Below are 17,162 nucleotides of genomic sequence, written 5' to 3' on the forward strand. Positions count from 1 at the left end.
AGGTCAAGTTTGAAACTGGGTCAACTGTGATCAAAAACTAGGTCAGGTCTTGAAATAGAAAAACCTTGTGACCTCTCTAGAGGCCATACCCTTGAATGGATCTTTATGAAAATTAGTCAGAATGTTCACCTTGATGATATCTAGGCCAAGTTTGAAACTGGGTCACGTGCCTTAAAAATCTAGGTCAATAGGTCAAGTAATTGAAAAACCTTGTGACCTCTCTAGAGACCATATTTTTCAATGGATCTTCATGAAAATTGATCAGAATTTTTATCTTGATGATATCTAGGTCAAGTTCAAAACTGGGTCACATGAGCTCAAAAACTAGGTCACTATGTCAAATAATAGAAAATACGACGTCATACTCAAAACTGGATCATGTAGGAATAGGTGAGCGATTCAGGACCATCATGGTCCTCTTATCATGGGATCTTTATGAAAATTGGTCAGAATGTTCATCTTGATGATATCTAGGTCAAGTTCGAAACTGGGTAACGTGCGGTCAAAAACTAGGTCAGTAGGTCTAAAACTAGAAAAACCTTGTGACCACTTCAGAGGTCACATTTTTAATGGGATCTTCATGAAAGTTGGTCAGAATGTTCATCTTGATGATATCTAGGTCAAGTTCGAAACTGGGTCACGTGCGGTCAAACACTAGGTCAGAAGGTCTAAAAATAGAAAAACCTTGTGACCACTCTAGAGGTCACATTTTTCATGGGATCTTTATGAAAGTTGGTCAGAATGTTCATCTTGATGATATCTAGGTCAAGTTCGAAACTGGGTCACGTAGGGTCAAAAACTAGGTCAGTAGGTCTAAAAATAGAAAAACCTTGTGACCTCTCTAGAGGCCATATATTTCAAAAGATCTTCATGAAAATTGGTCAGAACGTTCACCTTGATGATATCTAGATCAAGTTCGAAACTCGGTCATGTGCCGTCAAAAACTAGGTCAATAGGTGAAATAATAGAAAAACCTTGTGACCTCTCTAAAGGCCATATTTTTCATGGGATCTGTATGAAAGTTGGTCTGAATGTTCATCTTGATGATATCTAGGTCAAGTTCGAAACTGGGTCACGTGCTGTCAAAAACTAGGTCAGTAGGTCTAAAAATAGAAAAACCTTGTGACCTCTCTAGAGGCCATATATTTCATGACATCTTCATGAAAATTGGTCAGAACGTTCACCTAGATGATATCTAGGTCAAGTTCGAAAGTGGGTCACGTGCCATCAAAAACTAGGTCAGTAGGTCAAATAATAGAAAAACCTTGTGACCACTCTAGAGGCCATATTTTTCATGGGATCTGTATGAAAGTTAATCTGAATGTTCATCTTGATGATATCTAGGTCAAGTTAGAAAGTGGGTCACGTGCCATCAGAAACTAGGTCAGTAGGTCAAATAATAGAAAAACCTCTCTAAAGGCCATATTTTTCATTGGATCTGTATGAAAATTGGTCTGAATGTTTATCTTGATGATATCTAGGTCAAGTTCGAAACAGGGTCATGTGCGGTCAAAAACTAGGTCAGTAGGTCTAAAAATAGAAAAACCTTGTGACATCTCTAGAGGCCATACTTATGAATGGATCTCCATAAAAATTGATCAGAATGTTCACCTTGATGTTATCTAGGTCAAGTTTGAAACTGGGTCACGTGCCTTAAAAAACTAGGTCAGTAGGTCAAATAATAAAAAGCCTTGTGACCTCTCTAGAGGCCATACTTTTCATGGGATCTGTATGAAAGTTGGTCTGAATGTTCATCTTGATGATATCTAGGTCAAGTTTGAAACTGAGTCAACTGCGGTCAAAAACTAGGTCAGTAGGTCTAAAATTATTAAAATCTTTTGACCTTTCTAGAGGCCATATTTTTCAATGGATCTTCATGAAAATTGATCTGAATGTTCACCTTGATGATATCTAGGTCAGTTTTGAAACTGGGTCATGTGCGGTCAAAAACTAGGCCAGTAGGTATAAAAATAGAAAAACCTTGTGACCTCTCTAGAGGCCATATTTTTCATGAGATCTTCATGAAAATTAGTGAGAATGTTCACCTTGATGATATCTAGGTAAATTTCAAAACAGGGTCATGTACCTTCGAAAACTAGGTCAATAGGTCAAATAATAGAAAAACCTAGAGACCATATTTTTCAATGGATCTTCATGAAAATTGGTCAGAATTTTTATCTTGATAATATCTAGGTCAAGTTCAAAACTGGGTCACATGAGCTCAGAAACTAGGTCACTATGTCAAATAATTGAAAAAAACGACGTCATACTCAAAACTGGGTCATGTGGGAAGAGGTGAGCGATTCAGGACCATCATGGTCCTCTTGTTTCTTACAGTACACTTTTAAAATGATGACTTTTTACTTCAGGTTCACTGTTAAAGCACCTCCGCCTTTACCAAGGAAAGATGGACATCTTGGTCATGTAATTGTGAATGAATCCAGGATGGCAGCAGTGGCAAAACACATGGTATATTTACTTCATTTTATCAATACTGTTGAAGTGTCATTGCATGCTGTCTGAAAGAGGAGACTAAAGATAAGAGATAGCAAATCCTTGTTGATACAATGCAGCTGACAAATAAATTTTAAAAGGCATCATGGGAAGGAGTGCAGTTGCAACAGTTAGCAACTTGCATGATTTTAGGTTATGCTTTTCTAATACCGTGCAATTGTTAATACTTTGTGGAGGCTTGTTTTTGTGGATTCTGCAGTTGTGTTAATCCACACATTGAATCCTATCGAACAAATAAAATTCCCATTAATTTTATCTTCAAGAGTTGAAATCCTTAAATTCATATCTGCACTAAACTGAGATTTTGGTCAAAACCATAAAATTTCATGCCCACAAAATTAAATGATTTCACAGTATTTTTAAGATTATTTTGTAATTTAAGTTGTTGATTGCTTTATTTCTGTTAAGATATCTTGAAGCTTGTTTCTATTCACTTCAGTCATATTGTTTTTCCTGCATTGGAAAAATATTCAGTCCTATGAACCAGATACCATATATTCACGAAGTATTGGGACACCTGTAAAATTGGGACACCCTCAAAATGCTTCACATACTGTCCCAAATTATAGTAACAGTAAAATACTGTCCAAGAAATGTTCTGTCCAGATGTTAGGTATGAGGAAAATAATTACTTTTGCAAATTTTGAGTGTGTCTAAATTTTAAGGGTGGCCCAACCCTTGAGGGGGGGGGTGGGGGGGGAAACAGTACTACAGTACTAAATTTAATATACTGTCTGCAGATAGAACCTCTGACATGGACATTAATATTAAATCTGTAGCCATTTCTGATTTCTTCTTGCTAATACTCCAACAATGATATGTTTTTCAGGTGCATGAGATTCCGTTCCCTTACACAAGTACTGAGCAGTTTGAGAAAAGTATTCGAGCTCCACTTGGTAAAACGTGGAATCCGGAGGCTGTCCATAAAGATCTGGTGAAACCCAAAGTTGTTACTAGTCTGGGAAAGATCATTAATCCTATTAACAAGTCTGAGGTTTCTAAATACCTTAAATATAAAGCTAAAAGTGATGTGAACTTTAAATCAGATTCTGAAAAACATAATGAGAAAGTGACAAAACACAAAAAGCCTGTGAAAAGAATAGATAAACCTACGAAGGGAAATTTCAACAGTCAACATAAGAACAATAAAAATGTTGCTAAGCATGGCAAAGGAAAGAAAAAAGCCAGTAGATGAAGAAAGATGATGAAAAATGACCTGGCCTGCTGGAGAATTTTGCATTTTCGGTTTGATAAGGTGTTAATATAAATGTGATTTTCAAAATGTATTCAGTAATTTGATTATTGCAAGATATGGTTAAAAATAAATTTGAAGTATTATATATAGAAAACAGGAATAAAAATGACAAAAATGTTCATGATTATTGAGCATTATATACATGTAATGTTAAGATGATGTTATTCTGCCAGACCAAATAGATTGGCATGAATTAGTTATATGTAACTTGCATGTATTATTGACACTGTTCATAGATAATTGTTTTATGTGCTTTGTTATAGATGAACACCTGGATTAAAATAAACACTTAGACAACAATTGTATCTTTTTTTGTCTTTGGTACAAACTTCCTGAACAAATGTTTTAGGCCATTATCTGTTCATTGGCTGATGTGTTTTTACTTCAGATTTCAAAGTAATGGTTAGTTTTTTTTTAGTTTAAACATATATATATTTATAATCTATACATACACATTCATTTACATATATATACAATAAGCATAATTATGTTAATATATTACTGGCAGTGCAGAATACAAAAGGGTTTGGCCGGAAGTTATAACATTATTGGGGAGGAAGGGCCCTCCCCTGTTACTGTTAGGCTTTTTCTGTTAAATTGTTAAAAATGAGTCACCAGATTATTATCTTCATCAAATTCGTTTACCATAAGAATGACTTGTATAAATCTGTTTTAAAAAGTGATAATTTATTATATGCCTATTAATTTTCTATTGAACTTTTGAACATTAACAAAATTGAAATAAAACAAATGCACAGACCAATCAAATAAAATGATATTTCTCATATACACTGAGCAAAACTTATAAATTTCCAACTAAAACTTTATATTTCAAAAGATATTTCGAGATATCAAAGGAAAGTCATTGAACTTCATAATTTATCAATGATAATAACTTTACCTAAAAAGTTGATTGCATAATACATGATATTTACAGAATTAAAGACTAAGTGAGTCACCTTTAACAAAACAACATAAAATATTAACAAGAAACATACAGATGTATCTCAGCAATGTATATATAGAAGGTATTTCCATGTCAAACTGTTTCACATTACTGAAAGAGAAACTTTAAAAGTACCTTTTGTAGTACAGTGTAGTTTTCAGACATCTAAAAGTCATGTTTAAAATTTCAACAGTTATAATAATTTAAACTACTAAAATTTTACAGAAATTACTAGCTATAAAAGTAATAAAGTATTTTCAGAACAGATTTACTTTGATACAAAAATAGAATCATTTTTAATGGTAGGTTTTGCACTACATCAACTGAAATTATAGTTTATTCAAATAAAGGCGAGATAAATTGAAAATTTTACTTTCCAGAATGCTCGTGTTAAAATGCCCAAGTGATAAAATGATGAAATTTTTTTGTTTTTCAGTATAATAGCCGATTCTCTATATATTTTACAGATACTGCACTATTACACAACAGGCATGTGATTTTGTCGACAAATAACAGTTTTAATACAACAAGATCACACACTAATTGTATGATTTTAGAATGCAAGTGATCATTTTGCAGTCTTCACCAAAGAACAAAACAAGAATGATGTCAACAAGAATGATGTCAGCAATGTAGGACACATGCCCCCTGAAAGAAATTCCTTGATGGGGCAAACGCACAAAAAAATATGATATGAAAGTCCCAACAATATGTGCATGTCTACTTCATGTTGATGATGGATACAGATTTGAATTGAGTGGAGACTGTATTGAGTTGGTTACACAATTGTAATATGGTTACCGGTAAGTCAAAAATGGGGGCATAACGAAAAAAGTGATAACCAGACATGAAAGTCCAGATGATATGTGCATGTCCTCTTTGTTGATGGTGTATAACAAGTTTTATTTGAATTGGATGAAAACTGTAGGTGTGGTGTTGATACACAAGAAAGTAAGATGGATGGAATGATGAATGAACAGATGGGTTGATGGATATTTCAAACATTGTATGTTTTTTAGGTCTTTGACACTGGGGGACACAAAAACTAATAAGAAAAGCATATGAAATTGCTTCATATGAAATAAATATTTTCAAATTGATAATGTCTTGTTTAGTGTATATATCCCGTTATTTCAGAAACAATCAGTTATTCAGTGTTTACTAAATTTGATCAATGTCACTTTAAAATTTAAATGGTTCAATTTTTCATTCCTGGTGTTGTTAAGAGTTAGTAATTGAATTACATGTTAAGAACATTGTGCAATTTCGTAAGCCAATCTGGGGCAGTGTGATTCTAGCTTAACTTAGACTGATTGTGCAAAGAGAACTTGGTTAATTAAAAATGTAATTTCAATTAATGAAATTTTTAAAAAAAAAAATTCATATAATGGATGGGACAGACTGTTAAAAGATGAGCAAGCTCATTAGGTGCAAAGTTAAAAAGAACTACAATTACTAAGATTAAAAACATAGATATACATTAGAAAGTTACAGTTGCCAGCCTCTCAGTGAATAGAATCAAGTTGGGGCTGGACTGTATGTATAGGGGGAGACCATTCCAGGAACAAATTGTTCTTGGAGAAAAGGAGTTGGAATGGTACTGAGTATGAGATTGTGGGATCAAGTAGTTCAGGTTCCTTGTAGGTATGTGGTGGTTATGGTCAACTGCAATAAGAATGTACTTTTTAAAAAAAAATATAATAACTTTTAAAGGGAATGTTTGATATGACATTGTTCAAGGGATTGCCAGTTGAGATCTTTAAGCATTTGAGTGATGCTGCTTGTTTGGCCATAGTTATTACAAACGTATCAAGCTGCAGATCGTTGTACCCGTTCAATTTTGTATATAAGGAATTTTTGCCAAGGGTGCCATATAGAAGAACAATATTCAAGCTGTGGGCAGATGTAGGTGTTGTAAGCTGTTTCTTTTACTTTTCTCTTGTTTGTTTTGACATTTCTTTTGATGAATCTAAGTGAATTGTTTGTGACATCCAGGTATTTAGCAGCTTCTGCAGTTTTTAGTGCTATATTATGGAGTGTATAATTGTAGATGATAGGTTTTTTCTTTCGAGTAATCCTCAATACCTCACACAAGCTTATCCGGATTGAACTCCATTGACCAGTCCTTTTCCCAGACTCCAAGGGAATGGAGATGGACCTTTCTTATAGACTGGTGCAACGATTGCTTTTTTCTAGTCTTTTGAGACTTGACCTGTTTCAAGAGATAGTTGGAATATCTTTGTATTGATTGGGGCTATCTTTTGGTAAAGTTCTTTTTGTAATCTTGGTAAAAGCTTTTTTGCTCGTCAGAAGATTCCACAAGAAGGTGAAATATTTAGCGTTATTTGACCAGAAGTAAATGGTGGTGTGATACCAACGGTGCTTGATCAATTTTTACAAAGTGTTGTATTTCTGCACCGACTGTTTTTTGTAACGAGCTTTTTCATTGATTGTCGTTAAGTCACATGATGTAAACACTTCGTTCGATCGCGAAAGTGAAACTGGGTAGACAAGGTGAATATGTGTTACCATACGTATTTGTTGGATATACATTTTTGTTTATATTGATTGCTACTTAGAGGAGTAACAAACGGCTACAAATGATTCTTACCAGGAAGTGAGAAGAATAATTTCGTATCATTGTCATTGAAGAATTTTAAGCCGCGCAGACAAAATATTTTGGAGTGGAAAAGCTCTTGGCTAGGGGTCCAGTAACCGGACGAGTCTAGAAGTCTGCTTACCTGACATGTAGGGAACGCGTTAGGGCTGCCTAGAGGTCTTGTTATCTGTTGTATTTTGGTGAGAAAATCATCTACCCAGTGTAGGACTCGAACCTACGACCCCCAGCTTGCAAGTCAGGTGCTCTACCAACTGAGCTAACCGAGCTCCTGGTTTACCAGAAGCCTCGAATCACTACACTCCTCCTCACTTTAATTTTGAAGGCTTATCGTGGAACCATAGAGCGAGGCATCAACTGTTCAGCTTCTAACAGAGTATAGCTTCTGCAAATACCGCATGCTCTATATAACTGGCCACGTAGCCTTCCTTTACAGTGGAATTGCAGAGCGGGACATCAACTGTTCAGCTTCCAACAGAGTATAGCCCCTGCAAACCGCATGCTCTACATAAACTGGCCACTGTAGCCCGCAGTTTCCAATTTACCTCGTCGCCAATGTTGTATTTTGGTGAGAAAATCATCTACCCAGTGTAGGACTCGAACCTACGACCCCCTGCTTGCAAGTCAGGTGCTCTACCAACTGAGCTAACCGGGCTCCTGGTTTACCAGAAGCCTCGAATCACTTCATATATCAGTAATACTGAAAACCACATTTGCAGAGAGGGAACATAGTGTATCTTTCAAAAAAACAAACTTGCTCTCAATCTCATTTTTTGTGGTTTAAGTATGGAAGTGTCTAGCCATCTTGTAACCGGACTCCTAGCCTGCGTTATAGTCGTCCGGTTAGCCCAACTAATTTGATGCGATCCTAGGAAACATTGAGATAATTTTTTCATATGGGCAATATCTCCATTCGCGTCGAACACTGGAAAGACCAAAATAGTTGAAGCAATTTCCGATGAAATTTTCATGGCTGGTGACTTTTTTCATGCTATAGGTTTAAATGCCGATTATTTCATGAATTGGCCATAAATTTAAATAAAACTTACATGTATCGAAAGGGGAATCAATTCCTCATTGATTTATGCAAAAATTATCAAATGATATCCAAAATAACGAATTTTCTGGCAATTTAAACCTATGTATGTACTTTACATGATTAACGTTTACGGCATGTCTACACGCCAATATGCGCAAGCGATAAAACCAATAACTTTACATGACTGTGTACAGTGTACTGTGATTTATCCTCCATTATTTTGGTCCATCAAAGTTTTGACATTGAGATTGCCCGTCAAAAATATAAAACAATCTGAACATCGAATTATTTTGACTAGTCGTCCAGTTACCGAACATCTAGAAAATACTCTGGATTTTCTAGCCGTCCGGTAATAGATTTCCTAAGGCGATAAATTTTTTATTCTCCGTTTTACAAACCCTCCTACGACAAAATAAATTGGGGAATTTTATTTTTCTGTCGGGAAATTTCTATCAATTTATTTTTTTATTTCCTCCTCTGTCATTATTCTTTATTTTTTACCCTATACTTTCCTGCAGTAAAATAAAATTGGGATTTGAAATTTTATTTTTAATTTTATTCCCTCCGACGACGACACTTGGGCAGTTCCATGGTTTGTAAAACGAACAATAAAAAAATAAAGGCCTAATAAATAATTAATGATACCTATTATTTACTAAAGATATCGATACTTACCTGCAAACAAAATTTTGTGTGAATACATACTTAAGATTTACTTTTAATCATCTCGAATAAATCACTGCATTATTCATGCGATGCTGAAATCAATAATGGCGAGATCGCCCTGACGTCACTCATTAAATTTCTGTTCATCTGGTGGCGGGCAAAATAATGTTTTTGTGGGATCGAAATTTTTAAATTTTAACAACTTTTTCACTGGATTTTCAAAATTAAAACAGTTTTGAAATACTTCCAGTTTTCGTGTTTTAGTATTCAAATATTTGTGATGTTGAAAACTTTTAGAAAAACAGTAGTTAAGCGTTCATAATTAATCCATCTTATTTCGAAATAATTAAAGTCAAAATTAATTTATGAATTGCTTTCCATTCATCCAATTTTTTTTATAAATTTGTGTTTTAAGAATTAAAGTTTAGGCCGTTAGAAAAACAGCTCTTTTTACAAAATAACATAGACGTTCGGCGATCAATGTTTTATCATTTCTAAAAATAGAACACCAATCTCCTTGGTTTTATCGACTGAAAAAAAAGGTAATCTATTCGAGACGATGAAAAATATATTTTGGTATGTATTCACACAATATTTTGTTTACAGATAAGTATTGATATCTTAAGTAAATAACAGTTAAAACTATATAAAATCATTACTTATTCATTAAGAAATCAATTACCGGACAGCTAGAAAATCCCCAGAGGATTTGCTAGCCGTCCGGTAACTGGATGGCTAGGACACAGGCTAGGCGTCCAGTTACCGGACGGCTAGACACTTCCTTTAAGTATGTTGCAAGTAACAGGAAACAAGTGCACTTATAATCCTTTAATCCTGGGAAAATCATGATTATGAATTCTATAAAGTATTAATAGTGCGTTGTAATGGAAGCATTTATCAAATTCATGTTTTTTTTTGCATTGCACGATTAATGTAATTACCAGATTAATGCTTTTCTTTTGTATTTTGAACTTGGAATGTGGTCATAAATTGTTGAATTCGTTTTGCTGCTTCAAGAGTTAATATAAGGGTGACTGTCAGGGGTGGCTGTTAAAATGTCATACTCAGTATGTCTGCAACCAGATTTAGATTTTTTAAAAAAGATACATAAAAAAAACAAAAAGCCAAAAAAAATGTAATAACATCAACTTTATGACCACTAAATTGACTGGCTAATAATAGCTTCTCCCAAACAATTACCATATACCTTGGTAACACCTTACAAAACTCTAACATCAGGTCTAGAGGTTGGACCCCTAGCTAGCCACTTCATATACTGAAACACTCTGTGTTATAATTTTTTTGCTGTGATTTTTTTTTTCATTTCTGACTCATTTTTAGCAATGTTATTGGAAAACGCACCTGAAACAACAAATTTGGAAGGAACTATAGCTATTTGTAGGAAAAATATATAATCTTGTTACTATATAAATTCAACTGTCAAGTACATGCTTATATGAAAAATATGACCAGGAGCACCGTGCACATGGATAGTGTGATAGAGAATAATAGGTTAGTGCCGTAGATGAGAAAGTTTATCTGGCGAGGTGGAGGAGGTTATTGGGTGAGCCGAAGACGAACCTGATAACGTCCGGAGCCGAGCCAAACTTTCTCCATCTTAGGCACTAACCTATTATTCTATTTATCTTGTCATTACTTCATTTTCCGATATTTGGCAATTTATTTTACAAAAATAAGTGTGCGACAGCCGTTTTAATGACGTCATATTCGTAATGACGTCACTTATATAATGACGTAATCACCGACAAAATCGCAATAACTTCCTCGATTTTGAATAGAAACTCATTATTTGACCACTCATTTTCTTAGTTCAGACATTTCCAACACAATGGTGATGGTTTCAATGCAAAATTTCTTATGGCAACAATATCGATCATAAGGTCACATGATCAACTGACCGTATATCACTGGTCACATGATCAACTGACGGTATATCATGAAAGATATACGGCACCCTGATATCGGGTCGAAAATACTGCAAGTGACAGGATAAAATTGAATAATTACATATTTTGAGCATCAGCAAATATGTTGTTTAACTGCAGTCAGTCAGTCAGGCACTTAAAAAAATTACAAATTATTATTGTTACTTTCTGATGTTAAGTACTTACCAATGAGCATATTAGTAAGCACATGAAGGTTGTGTAACAAAATGCAATAAATAATAATTATTAGTAGGCTGCTCAGATCTGTATGATTCACTACCATTGTTTTAAGTGTACAGTACCAAAGGTTTTATAAGCTGTTCAACAATTGTATTATACTAGAAAACACATTACATAGTTAAAGTTTTAGGTTGCAAAGTTTTTTCCAGGGTACATTTTGTCAGGCAAAACTTATATAAGCTTTTTGTTATCTTATAGCTACATTTAAAAGTACAAATGTACAAGTTTGCTAGGTATCTACTTACCTGCTGGAAGTTATTAAAAATACTGAATGCTTAACAAATAATGAAAATACCTTGTATACTTTTCAGGGCTGATCATGAGAACCCCTGGCTTCTTCCTCTATCACAAATATGATTTCACTGCATCATACCACCTCTAAACAATGTCCAATGGGATGCCGAAGAAACCGCTGGTGTTTCGAGTGAATGACCACGGCCAGGGACCTGAACTTGTCCGCCAAGTTTTCCTTGAACGTGGCTGGGTTGAGTTTGACGAGGATGACCAAAGTGAGTCAGACTGGAATTTATGGTGGCGAACATCACGCTTCCGACTCAGTGACTATGAGAATCTTTTCCCTTGGCAAAGACTCAATCATTATCCAAAGTCAACTGGAATTACAAAGAAGGATTGTTTGGTCAGGAACTTGAAACGCATGAAAGGTGTCCATGGCTCGGCGATGTATAATTTTAGTCCAGTGTCTTTTAATTTGCCAAATGATTACACAAGATATCTTGCTGAGTATGGAAAGATCAAAGCAAAAACTGATCCAAAGAATTTTGCCTGGATATGTAAGCCAGCTGATATGTCACGTGGTCGTGGTATATTTGTGTTTAAAGATATTTCTGATTTGCAGTATGATTGTAATGCAGTGGTACAGCAATACATTGCTTGTCCTCTGTTGATAGGTGGCTACAAATTTGATATACGTTTATATGTGGCAGTGCCGTCTTTCCATCCATTGACAGTTTATGTATTCCAAGAAGGGATTGTTAGATTCAGTACAGAAAAATATGATATGTCAGCTCTAAACAACATCTTTGCACACTTGACCAATACATCTATCAATAAACACAGTCCATCATACACAACAGACAAGGAAAGAATTGGACCAGGATGCAAGTGGACCCTCACTCAATTGCGGTACTATCTACATCAAAACAGTCTGGATGACCGACTGCTGTGGGCTAGAGTTACAAACATAATTATTCTGACTTTGCTAATACAAGCTCCCCAAGTGCCAAAAGAAAAGAACTGCTATGAACTGTATGGTTTTGATATTCTGATTGACGAGAATTTGAAACCTTGGCTTCTTGAAGTTAATTTTAGCCCTGCTGTTGGCACAGATTGCCAGGTTGATGTCCTTGTTAAGAAGCCTATGCTTCATGATTTAATAGACATGCTAAACTTCAAGGATAGTGATGCTGATCGTGTTGGTGTAGAAAAGCAGGTTAATACAGGTCGGCTGACAAACAGAGGTAGAATGTCTGCAAATAGGAACAAACCTGAGCCAGTAGACAGGACAACCACGTCAAGCAGACTGAGCCAGCGTGGCGGAATACAACGAATGAACTCTACAATATCAGCCACCTTGAAAAGCATTGACCCGCCTGAAGTTGAGCAAACATTGTCTTTCATTCAGCAGGACAATCCGTCCATTCAGAAAACCAGTGAAGAGAAAATGTGCTATGGTTTACCACTGGTTTACCCTTCAGATGATGAGAAAGGTGACAGTGAGGATCATTCTGGTAGATCTAGTGCCAAAAGTGACTATATTGAAGCAGATATTTATGCTCTTTACTCAGGGGCAAGATTCACACCTGCCCCAACAATAACTTCTATAGGACAGCCAACTCTAGAGAAGTCATACGGTTCATTTGAAAGAAGTGGGACAATGTCTTCTATTAAGAAAACTGAATCTGTGCAATCTCTTAATCAGCGTGGTGATAAACTGTCTCTTAAAAGTTTTGGAAACTCGGACAGTGCTTATTCTAGTTTCTCTGATAACTCTGATAAAGTGACTGTGAGTAGTACAAATAGTAAAAGTAAAATATTCAGTCATAGAAGGAAAAGCTATTCCTTACAAACAGAGGTACTCTCAGAGACACCAAGAGAAGCTGACTCGTTTCAGATCAAATCTTTGAGGCCGACAGAAAACTCAAAATCTTTAAGGAAAGTGTCAAACCGAGGTGTAACACCTGTAAATAATATAGTCAGTTTTAGAAGTAAATCTAGGGTGAATGTGCCCCAAATTGATAGAAATATGACTAAAAGTAGAAATGTTTCAAGAACACCTTCAAACTTTGTTACTAGATCAAGTTCTAGATTTGGTAATGTATCAAGGAGAAGTGATCAGGAATTCAGTCAGAAAAATCATGCTCAGGGAGTCATGTCAAGTATGTCATCTGTTTCAAAAACCCCTAGAGAGAAAGAGACAATAAATCTAGGACTGACTGGAATATCCAAGAAAACACCAACAAGTCATAAGTTCCGCCAGAAATCAAAGTCGCTGATGTCGCATCATAAACCTAAAGGTCCTCCGCCCAAGGTTGGGGACTTCTTTTTAGTCTTTCCTTTCAATGAAGGGACCTTCAAAGCTGCCAACTCTACACTTGATCCTCATGTAGTTATCAAAGAAACTCAGAAACTCTTCAAGGATTTGAAACTGGAGGTAGAAAAGGCATCAGATGACAGGAAGATTGGAGGACTGCTCCCGTATGGGTCTGCAGCAGACGCAGAGAGACTCTGGGCTCCAGTAAAACCACAACCAGAGGAGCAGTGAGACTGTATTGTCCAGGTAAACATATTTATATGATAGGTTTGCTAATCATACCATCCTAGGCTTTTATGGGCACTCAAAACATTTCCGTTTTCATTTCTGAAATGGGTACGGTAAGATGAAAATGCTCCAACTGTAATGATCAGGTTGTATCAGTAATTTAAGTTGGCATCTAATAAAAAAAAATGTTAGACCTGATAATCAAAATAACAACAATCTTGTATAAACACAAGCTGTTCACTGCACAAACACCAAATGATTTGTGTTTTTTTCTCATCAAAACTTAATTAAGTTTTCATTTAATTCAGAGACAGACTAATTTTGATAGAATTATTTTAGTTCAGTATAAAAAAATCTTTATTCTTTTCATTTCTATTTTTTAATACTTTCCTAAAAACATTACTATCCGTGTATAGATAGACCTCCATAGTGAATTGAAAATAAGGGATTTCTCAGAAGTGAGAGAAAAAAGGAAGCTTGAATGGACTAGGTAAATTTATGCACATTTTAGAATCTATAAACTGCACTAAACACACTTTTCAGGGTATTTTTTTGTAATTTATGACTAATCATCATGTGATAAGAATATGATATACTACTTTATATCTGTAAATCCTTGAGGGTCATTCATGATATAATCATCACTCTATTAAATGATCTTTTCTGTCATTTCTTAAATCACTTCACAGATGAAGTAGTTATGTGGTTTTTAAAGGGGCAGACCTTCTTGTGAAAAAAAAAATAGAAAAATATTTGTTAATGTTAAAAAGTAGTATCAGAATAAAAAGCTCTTGAGTAGTTAGTCTGTTCATGTTAAAAAGTAGTGTAGCATCAGAATAAAAAGCTCTTGAGTAGTCTGTTAATGTTAAAAAGTAGGATCAGAATAAAAAGCTCTTGAGTAGCCTGTTCATGTTAAAAAGTAGTATCAGAATAAAAAGCTCTTGAGTAGTCTGTAAAATGTGGAAAAGCTGTGTTAGCCATGCAGTAAAAATATATATACACAGTAAAACTCGCATTACGCAGCCAACCAAGGGTGTGACACAATCTGACTGCTTGATGGAGGTGGCTGTTTAACATAAGTTGAAATAAGAACAAAAAGTAAATTTGGGAAGCAGGCTTACTAGCTGTTTAAACTTTAAGGCAAGGGGCTATTTAATACAAGTGGCCACTAAGGCAGATTCAACTGCAGCCTTACTTTATATCATAGTATGATACATGTAAGATATTCATGAGTTTTGTTACTTCATATGCTTAACAAAAAGTATTTAGATGCAGCATGAATCATATCCCTTTAAAATAATAGCAAAACTTGCACAGTCACTCCGGTAAGACATTGTCATTAGACAGGGTATGTTTTAATCCCCAGCAGAGAATATAAGTATTTAATTCACATACAAGAAGTTTGTAGTGGACTGAAGTGGACAATATCAGACACTTATTGTACCCTCAAAGCAAATTTTATTACCAGTTGAGATGCTTTGATACTTGAGCAAATGTTATCTTTTCTTTTTGAAGATTATTGTCTCCAAAGACCTGAATTTATAAGGCAAAAATGTTTTTATTTATCGAATTATTGTTGTTGAAATTTCTCATGTTGATATTGTAATAGTTTGTAGTAAGTTTAGGTCTTTTATAAAAACTGAATTAGACAATCAACTCATGGGTTTCTATTGAAGTATTGTCCCCCCAAAAAATTTCCTGAAAAGTTTATTTGGAGCAAGTGGTTCATATTTTTTTGATAACAAAAACATGGCCAACAAACACATTCTTCAGTCTTGTGTTTGGTTGTTTGAATTACCCTAGGGTTGGGATAGAGACTTTTTCTATTAAATTTTCAAGTGATAAGAGTTATAGCTCCTGCAAGAATGCTGAAATGAAAAGGAAAATTTTGCTTCATTTATTTTTGGGGGTTTGCTTTACAACTAAATATAGATTAATCATTTAATTCTGGAAAGGTAAGAATATTTTTTTCCACTTTTACTTTATGGTATGACCATTTTTAGCTCATCTGATTTTTTGAAAAAAAAATGATGAGTTATTGTCATCACTTGAGCGGTTGTCAGCGTCGGCGTCTGCGTCGGCGTTGCCTGGTTAAGTTTTATGTTTAGGTCAGCTTTTCTCCTAAACTATCAAAGCTATTGCTTTGAAACTTGGAATACTTGTTAACCATCATAAGCTGACCCTGTATAGCAAGAAACATAACTCTATCTTGCTTTTTGCAAGATTTATGGCCCCTTTTGTACTTAGAAAATATCAGATTTCTTGGTTAAGTTTTATGTTTAGGTCAACTTTTCTCCTAAACTATCAAAGCTATTGCTTTGAAACTTGGAATACTTGTTCACCATCATAAGCAGACCCTGTACATCAAGAAACATAACTCCATCTTGCCTTTTGCAAGATTTATTGCCTCTTTTGGACTTAGAAAATCAGTTTTCTTGGTTAAGTTTTATGTTTAGGTCAGCTTTTATCCTAAACTATCAAAGCTATTGCTTTAAAACTTGCAACACTTGTTCACCATCATAAGTTGACCCTGTACAGCAAGAAACATAACTCCATCCTGCTTTTTGCAAGATTTATGGCCCCTTTACGACTTAGAAAATATCAGATTTCTTGGTTAAGTTTTATGTTTAGGTCAACTTTTTCTCTTAAACTATCAAAGCTATTGCTTTGAAACTTGCAACACTTATTGACCATCATAAGCTGACCCTGTACAGCAAGCAACATAACTCCATCCTGCTTTTTGCAATAATTATTGCCCCTTTTTGACTTAGAAAATCATTTTCTTGGTTGAGTATTATGTTTAAGTCAACTTTTCTCATAAACTATCAAAGCTATTGCTTTAAAACTTTAAACAACAGTTTTTCACCATCATAAGTGGACACTGAACATCAAGAAACATAACTCTGTCCTGCTTTTTGCAAGAATGATGGCCCTTTTTAGACTTAGAAAATCATGGGTAGGACAATATTTCTATTACACAAAAAAAATCAGATGAGCGTCAGCACCCGCAAGGCGGTGCTCTTGTTTTTAGATATTTTTTCCCTTTTTTTCAAAATTTAAGATTGAAGATAATTCAAAAATTGGTTAATTTAAACTTTTTCATAAGGTTAATCAAGTTTTTAAGGTTATCTTTTGTTCTTCTAAATATTTTTGATATCTT

General features: G+C 34.8%; 1 protein-coding gene and 1 non-coding gene across 2 annotated transcripts in view; one reads left to right on the plus strand and one right to left on the minus strand.

Annotated features, from left to right (window-relative positions):
- The window catches only part of LOC123551914 (uncharacterized), a 62,082-nt gene that overhangs the window by 32,862 nt on the left and 12,058 nt on the right, over positions 1 to 17,162 (plus strand). Inside the window, exons 13-15 of the mRNA XM_045341202.2 lie at positions 2,370 to 2,469; positions 3,344 to 3,508; positions 11,666 to 14,020. Coding sequence (XP_045197137.2) covers positions 2,370 to 2,469; positions 3,344 to 3,508; positions 11,666 to 14,005 — 2,605 coding nt within the window. The 3' untranslated portion in view covers positions 14,006 to 14,020. The remainder of the gene's footprint in view (positions 1 to 2,369; positions 2,470 to 3,343; positions 3,509 to 11,665; positions 14,021 to 17,162) is intronic.
- Trnaa-ugc (transfer RNA alanine (anticodon UGC)) lies at positions 7,915 to 7,987 on the minus strand. The gene has a single exon. It is a non-coding gene; the product is annotated as a tRNA-Ala (tRNA).

This window comes from Mercenaria mercenaria, chromosome 4 (genome assembly GCF_021730395.1).
Source record: "Mercenaria mercenaria strain notata chromosome 4, MADL_Memer_1, whole genome shotgun sequence".
NCBI lineage: Eukaryota > Metazoa > Mollusca > Bivalvia > Venerida > Veneridae > Mercenaria > Mercenaria mercenaria.